This window comes from Merops nubicus, unplaced genomic scaffold (assembly GCF_000691845.1).
Source record: "Merops nubicus isolate BGI_N331 unplaced genomic scaffold, ASM69184v1 scaffold7760, whole genome shotgun sequence".
NCBI classification, from domain to species: domain Eukaryota; kingdom Metazoa; phylum Chordata; class Aves; order Coraciiformes; family Meropidae; genus Merops; species Merops nubicus.
In genome coordinates this window covers 1-10,708 of record NW_008584749.1, presented here as the reverse complement: position 1 = coordinate 10,708, position 10,708 = coordinate 1, and the positions used below count along the sequence as shown (strand labels likewise).

General features: G+C 40.6%; 1 protein-coding gene across 1 annotated transcript; it reads right to left on the bottom strand.

Moving 5' to 3' along the window:
* Positions 1–347: 347 nt before the first annotated feature.
* FAM149B1 (family with sequence similarity 149, member B1) lies at positions 348–10,041 on the bottom strand (the record flags this gene model as incomplete). The annotated part of the gene is made up of 10 exons (XM_008945205.1): positions 348–554; positions 1,199–1,311; positions 1,780–1,833; positions 2,409–2,539; positions 2,800–2,987; positions 4,948–5,118; positions 5,701–5,820; positions 8,052–8,194; positions 9,166–9,295; positions 9,937–10,041. Coding segments are annotated over 10 exons (1,362 nt in total), but the record flags the coding sequence as incomplete, so codon positions are not given.
* Between the last annotated feature and the right edge of the window lie 667 nt (positions 10,042–10,708).

The following is a 10,708-nucleotide window of genomic DNA, read 5'->3' as shown; positions in this document are numbered from 1 at the left end:
CTAGAAAGGAGGACGTTATGGGGGATGGTGTCAACGCCCCTGCTGAAGTCAAGATAGATGACAACCACAGCTCTTCCCTTGTCCACTAACACAGTTACTTCATCATAGAAAGCCACCATTAGAAAAGCTTCAAACTATAATCAGCATTTTAAAAAAGACTTTCCTAGTGCTCTCTACATAAACTTAAGAATAATAATAAAGGGGAGATGTTGAAAATTTCGACTGATCAAAGTGTGAGGAAAGGGGGAAAAAAGCACGACTGCTTTCAGTTCAGCTGAATGCTCTTTGCACAAGCCAGGCTGTCTAAATATGCTAACTTGCAGTGAGAGGCTGGTTTTGAAACATACAGCCGAGTCCCCCTGAAGACGTCGCCCACAGTCCCTGGGGTCCCAGCAGGGGAGTGGCTGGTGCTGAGGGGATGCAGGGTGCGTGGTGGTGCATTTCGCCTTCCCGGGGGCCGCGGCAGGGACGACGTGCTGAGCTCCAGGGGCCGATCTGGCCACACTCCAGCAGAGGGGATGGAACCCGAGCCTGGCCGATTCTCGTCCAGGTCCCTGACACAATTACAGAACCAAAAGAGATGTGGTCAGCATCACTGATAGCTACCTTGTTAGCAAAGTACTCATCTCCATGTGACATGAAGAATATTATATGTGGATAGAGATGATGTGTTTTCATTTTTTACATAACTGTAGAAAGTAATTTACAGCCAAATTAGAAAAGAATAGGGGATGCCAAAGAAAAAAAAACCAAGCCTATCTTTATGTTTTTTCCTGAACTATGAACTTTCCGATTGAAGATTCCAGTATAAAAGTAAAAATTAGTCACAAAACAGATTAAAAAAAAGCCCCACACTGTAAACACCAGTTTTCACACACATAGCCCAGATCTAAACACAAGTCAGCTTCTAGGAGCTGAGCAAATCTGTTTCTCTTTCCCACTCCGAGCTTCATCTCATTTCAGGATGTCAGTTAGTGCCAGCAGTAATGCCATAGCCATTCACTATGTGTAAATGAGCACAAATCAACCAAAAACCTGTACTAGAATTATACTGTTTCATAGAGGACAAATAAAACAGGCAGAAAAATAAATGAGAATCACTTTCTCCAGTGTAGAAAGTTCTCTCACAATGTTTTGGATTGCATCCCCCTCTCTGTGAGAGTGCTCTACTTCACAACAGATGATCTATAGTTCTTACAGCTTTTTCTCCATGACAGGCAGATTCCTTTGCTGTAACCGGATCCCATGTATCACCATCAGGCCATTTAGATTACACTGAGAGCCACTACTTGACCCTTGAGAGAGGTTTACCTGTAAGTTTAAAAAAAAAATAAAAATCAGTAAGTTAATGTTTGGCAGAGACATACACACATATTTAAAATTTTTGTCATGTAAATAATTTGGCAGGAAAGTAATTAATTTCTTCCAGGACATCCATATGCATACTATTATATTTTTACCCCCATCTAAGACAGGCATCTTAGCATTCCATTTTCTTGCAAATGGTAGTGCTTAGAAAATGTATCCTACCATGCTATGTCCTACTTAGTCTTTCCCAGCTGAGCTTCTCACTTGCATGACAGGATCTTCCAACAATGGCTATAATCAGAAATGTCACGAAACTGATTTTCAGTGTACGTTGACATTTTATGCCAAGACCAGGACCACAAACTCCTTCCCTGGGCTACAGACTGATTGGGGAAAAGAACACGCAATTCCACCCACCGTAACGACAGCAAATAGAAAGTACCAGATCTTTAATCTCTCCAGCATACATACTTGAGGTGGTTTTCTCCTCTTTTTGCTTTTGTGGCCACATCTGGGTTTTGGGCACTACACACACAGTAAAGGGAACGTGACAAAGAGGCAGGGGTAGAAATAAAGGAGAAAGAAATAAGGAAAGAGTTGAATTAAAATGGGATAAACAGATAACACTCTGGTGCTCACCACACTAGGAGCAGATCATCTAAAGCAGATTATCCAGTCAAATTCAGTGTCTGAGAAAAAAAAGCCTGTTTTACAACTGCACTGAAATTTGTCCCCTACTGCCTGATGAATTAGCTCCAGATAAGACAGTGAGAACAGGATCTCACACAGGCAATCCTCCATCTCTCAGTTTAGTTCAGACATTATTGAAATGTAAAAAGAACTATGTCATTAACAAACAGTCACCACACGTTTGTCCTATATATATATAAAAAATTATCAAGTTTGAAAGAGAAAAGTAGGAATTAAAACTTGCAACTACGAAATAACAGAGCTTAAGTGTTACAAAGGACAGTCAGCATCCACGCAAAATCCAGGCAATGTGCGTATCTCGGCAGCCCCCTGACGTACTCGAACCCGTTTGCTTAGGTAGCACTGGATTGATTTGTCCCTACACAAACCAGCTGGCTAAAAATATTTACCAGATTGGATGTCACTGAGGGTGTTTTAGGTTGTGGCACACGAGGTAACAACGCTGGCAGAGGATCAAATGGCAAAAGGCTCCCAGCATCTGCCCTGATTGCTTCTACTGTTAGGATATTTTTCTCATCATCTGTGGAAAGCAACAGAGAATTCCTGTCAATAAAAACTGTTAGCTCTGTCCACAACTAGCAAGGCCATTAATCCACGTATTTTAAAGAGCATCCTGTTAGATGCTAAGCTCTGTTAAATCTTTTGAAGGTGCATCTCACGCTGTTAGCAAAATAACTTTTTTTTTCCCATCCTGAAGAGATTGTTCCCAAATGTCTCTCTCTCTCATTGCATCCTTCCAAAACCAAGCAACTGAAATCCCTAAGTAACTGTGATCCTTACCAGAGGCTGCCCATTCCCAGTGTTTGCAGATTAATTCTTCCATGCAGCCTAGGACTTCGCTCCACACATCATCAAACACAAACGTGAGCACAGAATCTTTTGTGCAGGAATATGGAGAGACAGGAGGAAACCCCAATTTCCGTCTACCAGAGGACAGTACAATTTTCTTCTCGTGCAGCTCCTCCTCCCTGTAAAAAGCTAAGCATTACCTGTACCATAAACACATTCTCTTTGTCTCCTATATTTATTTAATTTATCTAATAATGTTAAAACATCAGCTAAGGCTGTGTTTTTGATTTGTTTTCTCTTAACCCGAAATAGGTTGAGTCAGCCGGTCAAATAGCTTGAAGACTTGTCCTTATCACACAATATTATTTTCTGAGACCTGATTTTTAATAAATAGCAATACTGAATAACAGTCCAACACTGAAAGAAGCAGCTTCTTTCACACACTTCAGGACACTTGAACTTTTAGTTCTTCCAGAATCTACTACTGACCTAAATGAGAAATGATGGAGACAACCACCTCATTACTGCACACCTTGGTTTCCCAAACAGAACAAATATAAACGCTGCTTCATGAATAATAAATAATTTACCAAGGAGATCAAAGTTCCATTTAAAAATAACTATGAACAGTTGCAGTGATATTTGTTCATCACGTTGTTAGGCTCCATATCGAACGTCACTACAGAATTCCGAAGACAAGAGAGGAATGTTACTACTCCTGACTCTTCAATTCCACTCTCAGCCTGCTGCTCTAACAGCTAGGAGGTCTTCAGGGCCTGGGCTTAATTCAGTTTTAGACAATTAGATGCAATCTGTGAGAGTAAAGAAAACCCCATCAAGAAGTGGCCTTTGCTCCAGACTCTTCCACAATGTAAGAGATACTCAGAAGGGTGAAACCTGGAAGACAACTGCTCAACAAAGTTTTGTGTTCATCTGCCAAAAGAAGCTTTATAGAAGGAAGAAAATAATACTGATGCAAGCACATTTGTTATGGCTTTTATATATGCTCCCTGAATTAGTACTTAACATCAAAAAAGCTACAGTCCTTTAAAAAAAAGATGCCACTAGAAAAAAATCTACAATACTTCTACTGTTATTTTATAGAGCCAGCAAATATTGTTTGCTGCAGCAATGTCTCTCTGGCCTGGTCAAAACAGGCCACCTACCAGTTTGAATCTCATGGTCCATGCAGCTAAGTGGCTTTATTTATTAAACCCAATTAAGTAGTTAACAACTGACAGTACCATTCAGTCCTTCCCCAGGCCGTATGTTCCTATTGTTGGGTTGAAGGAAGCAAAGGGGAAAAAAGAATCCTCTTTATGCCACCCTTAATCCTTTCTTTCTTAAAGATAAAAATAGGCACAATTATTTCTTGGCAAGCATCAAATCCACTCTAATTCTTAAGTTATCGCTGAAAATCTGGAAACATACAATTCCACCCAAAATGTTAGTACAAAACTACAGCAGCACACTGCTAGTGCATAAAAAAAAGCACTGAATTTGATTTAGGAAAAAAAAAAAAAGGCATTTAAATTAGTTTTATTAAATATGCCAATATGTTGCAGACTCTTCATTAAGAATGGAATGAACTATTTAAACCAGGCACAAAAATGGCTAGTCTGAAAAATTACAAGAAATTAAGAAAAAAAAATTTAGCAAAAGAAATTGTTCTAGGAAATGGACTGGGAGAATTCCCAGTGCCCTAGCAACCTCAGGCCTTTGAAAGTTCTCTAGAGAAAAGATATTAAAAAAATAGTTATATACTATATGTAAATTTGTTAAATACTTCATCATCTAACATAAGCCCAAATATAGATAGATAGGTAGATAGACCTAGATAAGAAAAAAAAATTTAGCAAAAGAAATTGTTCTAGGAAATGGACTGGGAGAATTCCCAGTGCCCTAGCAACCTCAGGCCTTTGAAAGTTCTCTAGAGAAAAGATATTAAAAAAATAGTTATATACTATATGTAAATTTGTTAAATACTTCATCATCTAACATAAGCCCAAATATAGATAGATAGGTAGATAGACCTAGATCTATATATATATATATACATCAATATCTATACCTATCTATCTTAACAGCAGGAATTCCAGGACCCTGGTACTAGTTGCTGTCTTAATATTCAATACCTACACATCTCTGCAGTCAAATGCAAAATATTCCTCCATTATGCCTTCAGAGACAATTACTCCATCTTCACCTTCTTCACTCTCTGGAGAACACAAGGTCGGAGGCGTGGAAGCGTTGGCCATTTTGTGAGTGGGAGTAATGGAAAGAGGAACCTTCTTGCCCAAAACACTAAACCTGAAGAGGCGACAGTTTCCAGAAACAAGGGGTGAGACTTTGTTCCTCCATATCAAATAGCAGCATTCAGAGAGTGGAGAGACAACATGGTAGTTAGGGACAAGCAATGGGGGGGCCAGCAAATTATGCATTACAGTAAAAACTCTTTGGTTTGGATATTCTTAATTCTTGCTAGGGAACATGAAACTTCAGCAAAAATTAAAAAAAATTCTAAAATGTTAATGAAAAAAGCACTAATGTAGTGCTTTATATTTTTTATGTTCTCTACAAATTTAATAGATGACTAACAATCAAACCAGCCACAATACATACAGTTGACAAGGCAGCAACAAAGGTAATTCTGTTAACCAACTAATTTACCATAGTTAGCAACAAGCACAGCCACATAGTCTTGCCACGCTGAAGGTACTACTCTGAGTTAAAAAGGGGGGAAAAAAAAAAAATTGAAGTGTGCTGTGTTCAGAGCTCAGCCTAATGGAAAGGATTTAGGCTTCACATTTTAAGCTGCCTATCACTGCAGTCCACTGAGGACAAAATCACTTTCCCACCTTGGCACAGTCTGTGTCAGCTGCTGGTACTTACTCATTAGAATCTTTCTCTCGTGGTGAACTTACATCTGAGGAACCTAAACTGCCAGAAGGTGAACTTGAATACCACCCATACCCTTCATCGGTGGGGATCGCTATTTGCTTCCCCACGACCCTGCCAAGGCAAAAGCAAAGGATAAACAAATCAGAAAACGTTGAAAGCAAGATTACTGACGTGTGTAAGAACACGCAGCAACAAATCCTAAAAATGATACTGGGAAGCCATGTGATTTTCTTGGTGAGAGTTAAATCTGGTTTCAATTGTTTTCCCTAGTACATAGAACCATGGCATGGTTTGGGTTGGAAGGGACCTTTCAAGGCCATCTAGTGCAACCCCCCTGCAGTGAGCAGGGACAGCTTCAACTAGAGCAGGTTGCTCAGAGCCCCAACCAATCTCACCTGGAATGGTTCCAGGGATGGGGCTTCAACCACCTCTCTGGGCAACATGGGCCAGGGTCTCACCACCCTCAGTGCGAAAAATTTCTTCATTCTATCTAGTCTAAGCCCCACTCTTTCACAGAATCACAGACTGTTAGGGGTTGGAAGGGGCCTCTGGAGATCATTAAGTCCAACCCCTTGACAGAGCAGGACCATTTAATCTAGGGCAGGTCACACAGGAACACATCCAGACGGGTGTTAAAAGTCTCCAAGGAAGGAGACTCCACAACCTCCCTGGGGAGCCTGTTCCAGTGCTCTGAAAACCTTACAGTAAAGAAGTTCTTCCTCATGTTGAGGTGGAACTTCCTGTGCTCCAGCTTGTATCCATTGCCCCTCATCCTATCGCAAGGCACAAGTGAGAAGAGGTTGCCCTTTTCTTCCTGACACCCAGCCTTCATATATTTATACACATTAATTAGATGCCCCCTTAGTCTTCTCTTCTCCAGACTAAAAAGCCCCAGGTCTCTCAACCTCTCCTTATAAGGCAGGTGTTCCAGTCCCCCAGTCATCCTCATAGCCCTCCGCTGGACTCTCTCAAGTAGATCTCTGTCCCTCTTGAACTGGGGAGCCCAGAACTGGACACAGTGCTCCAGGTGAGGTCTCACCAGGGCAGAGTAGAGGGGGAGCAGGACCTCCCTTGTTCTGCTGGACACACTCTTCTTAATGCACCCCAGGATCCCATTGGCCCTTCTGGCTGCAAGGGCACACTGCTGTCCCATGGACAACTTGTTGTCCACCAGGACTCCAAGGTCCCTCTCCACCGAGCTGCTCTCTAGCAGATCACCTCCTAACCTGTACTGGTGCATTTTACTACTCCTTCCCAGGTGCAGGACTCTGCACTTATTCTTGTTGAAGCTCATTAGATTCTTGTTTGCCCAGCTCTCCAGTCTGTCCCAGTCTTGCTGAATGGCCGCACAGTCTTCAGGTGTATCAGCCAAACCTCCCAGTGTCATCAGGAAGCTTGCTGAGCAGACACTCTGTACCATCACCGAGGTCACTAATGAAGATGTTGAACAGGACTGGACCTAGCACTGATCCCTGGGGGACTCCACTTGTTCCAGGTCTCCAGCTGGACTTGGCACCACTGATCACCACTCTTTGGGCTCTATTGTGTAGCCAGTTCTCAACCCATCTCTCTGCCTGTTGCCTCTGGCTCATGTCTTCTGAGCTTGCTCAGGAGGATGTTTTGGGGGACTGTGTCAAATGTCTTGCTAAGGTCAACGCAGACTACATCTACTGGTCTCCCTGCATCTACCCATTCAGTCACCACATCACTGAGTGCTATCAGATTAGTCAAGCATGATTTCCCTTTGGTAAACACATGCTGACTAGTCCTGAGAACCTTTTTTTTAATCTTTTAACCTTTTTTTTCTTTTTCTAAACTAACTTTTTGTTTAAAACCATCACCCCTTGTCCTGTTGCAACAGGCCCTGCTAAAAAGATTGTCCCCATTAAATTTCTTTCAGTTAGGCAGAAACATTAAGAAAATTTTTCTTGGTTTTCCTATGCTCTGCTAATGATAAGACTTGAATATGGACAAAACTGTTCAAGTACATGTACTGAAGATTTAAAATTTAAATTTCCCAATAGCTGTATGGACTGCTGAGGTCAGGTAGGATAATTTTTAATTATTTGTTTTTAAGGACCTGGCCTTTAGCTCTACTATTTATCTTTTCTAAGAGAATTTTGCTATGTTAAGGCCAAACCAGTTGCAAACAGTGATAACTCTCTGGCAAGGATCCCAATGTTTATCCATGACAATGGCAGGCAGAATACTAAAGTGATCTTTTTATCTCTATAGTTGCATGCAACCACGCTGCTACTAACATTGTTTTAAAAACAACATTTCCCATGACTACCCTTTTATCACTTTGTGATGGCACTAGCATTACTCTATTAATAAAATACCTGAGATGAGGAAAGTTGACTGTCCACTGGTGGCATTCTTCCCGTAGTCCCTCAACATGCACATTTTCGTTCTGCTCATAAAGAAGCTCATCAATTTGTCTAAACATTTGCTGAACTTGTTGTGTGGCAGCTTTATCAAATTCCTAGACAGGAAAGTTATCCATAAATACCTAGTGAATAGCATTTGGAGGGGTGTTTCAATTGAATTTCTTTTATAACTGAAAAAGACAACTATTTGTTTAAAGCTTAGTGGGACTCATTTGAACAGTTTTATTTCTTCTGCATAGATGGACATTAAATAATTTCCGCTTGGAGATGACACAGATTGCTGTTAGGACTGATAGTAGCTACATAAAAAGCTTACAGTGACACAACAGAAAAGCTATTGCAATGCTTTGAAATACCTGTATTATACAAAATTAAAGACGTAGTAATTTATGTAAAAGAAACTGGAACAGGAAGGAAAACATTTTAACGAAACAGAAAATTTGCTGCTTGCCATGTCCACAGACAACAGCAGAACAAAAAGCCATACAGACTGGTGTGAAACACCATGAAAGCAAAGGAAGTTCAGGAACGTTGTTCTCAAGTCGCTAGAAAATGGGGTTGGTTCTTGGGTAATTTAAATCTAAACAGTTCCGTCTCACCTGACGGAAACCAACAGCACAGTTTGCTTTGGTAGATGGGAAATAAAAGATTTCTAAATTACAATAATGTTTTACTATATGGCTTACTGTATTTTGAGAAAAAGAAGTATGCAGAATTCTGATAAACTCACCCCAAGTGTCTGAAAGTCATCCACTTATGTTTGTGATTCCACAATAACACCTTTTATTATGTTGTATAGATACAGTTACACATTAAATAATTTGCATTTCCAAAGTTTTAGATGGAAATGCAGTTAGCAATTGAACAACATGAGCAAAATATGTTTTGCTCTGAGAGAAATGAAAAATGGGGAAGAGGTAAAAAAGATGTTCTTTCTATCACCACCATCAGGATCTACTGACAGACCAAATCCTCATTTTTATCCCCAAATGTATTTGCAACTGTATTTCCAACATCTTTCTACTGACTGTGCTACCCTTGTCTGGGATGATTATGTTCTACTCACGTCATAGCCCCAGAAGACTGAGCTGTCCTGAGTGGAGGTGTCAGCATAACTCTGACTAGCAGACCCTGAGTTCCTATGATCAGCTGGAGTAACAGAAGAGTAATCCGATTCCTTCCAGGTCTCAGACTCCCTGAAATGCACATGTTGAGGAAAAAAAGAATGAAAAAAAACTCCCAGCAAAACACAATTCAAGTGGGTGAGTAAACTTTTTATTTCTGTACAAAAAAAAAAGCATAGACATATAATGGTTGGACTTGATGGTCTTAAAGGTTTTTTTCCAACCTAAATGATTCTATGATCAGAAAAGGTTTTAGCAATGGTAAGTTTTCATAGAGTAAATATTTATTTCAGAGACATTTAAGCAGAAGACACGGTACAGTAGTAATTATATCAACTCTAACTCCTTATAACCTCAATGACATAGGCAGTCTAGAGGTCAAGCAAAACATATTTTCCAAAAATTTTCTCAGTTAAGCTGCAGACTATTTCTAAGTTCCAGTTCTACACCACTCAGGAATTATTTTTATCTTTCCTTCTCTTGGTTCAGCGATAAAAGCAGATGACCCGGGCTGTTCGTGAGCTGGGAACAGAACACAGCTGCACACTTTTTATTATTTCCAGAATAGGAAGGAGGTGTTCTGAAACGACACAGATCTGAGGTAAAGCCTAAGCCTACCAGCAGCATTACTCTGTAAATGTAACTCAACACACATGCACCTGGTTTTACCACTGTCTCTGGACAAAGGTTCAATGCTCTGTTATGACAAGTACCTGGAGATCTCGGCACAGTTTCCAGCCGTGGGTGTGGCTGAGCACACCTCAGCCTGTGGCTCTGGCAGCGGGTGATGCCGCAAGGCATGTTTTGGAATCCCGTGTCTGAAATGAGAAGTGGAATGTGACATTGCTTCTGAGAATAAACATTACCGAGTTCCCAAGCTTTACAGGTTTGAGGGTGTTTTTTTGTTGTTGTTTTTTTAGTTTTGTCTTTTTTTTTTTTTAATTTTGAAGGAATGCACTTTGTGTCCCAGAGCTCATTACTGTTATTAGGAGGCTAATTCTTGTTACCAAAGCTTTATAATTAAGCTATAAAAACTAACTCTAAGCTAAACACAGAGTTAAAGGCCTTTGCTTAGAAATTCTGTCCATCTTTAAACTTAGTATGTTCTTGTGAATTGGGTTCTAAAAAATCTCCTCTCTAAAAGCAGATACAACGTCATTGCCCCTGCAGGAGGCTTAGAATCAAACAGTGCAAGGGTGGCCACCACGAAGTGGCAAGTTAGGAGAAATAGCTTTTGCTTAGTTTTACATTTTGTCAACGTTCAGCTGTCTAGAAAAGAGGGACAAGAAGAGTCACAGTAGCTAGAGACAGAGAGAGGCATCAAAGCAGGAACAAAAAGGAGCCAGCTGCCAAACCTGATGTATTTGTTTAAACTTCCCGAAGAAATGCCCGACACATCAGTCACCCCGCGGGTCAGAATAAAAACAAGACGAGAACGGGTATTTAATCTCGCTCTCGCACAGCGCCTTTGCTCACGCCGCGGGC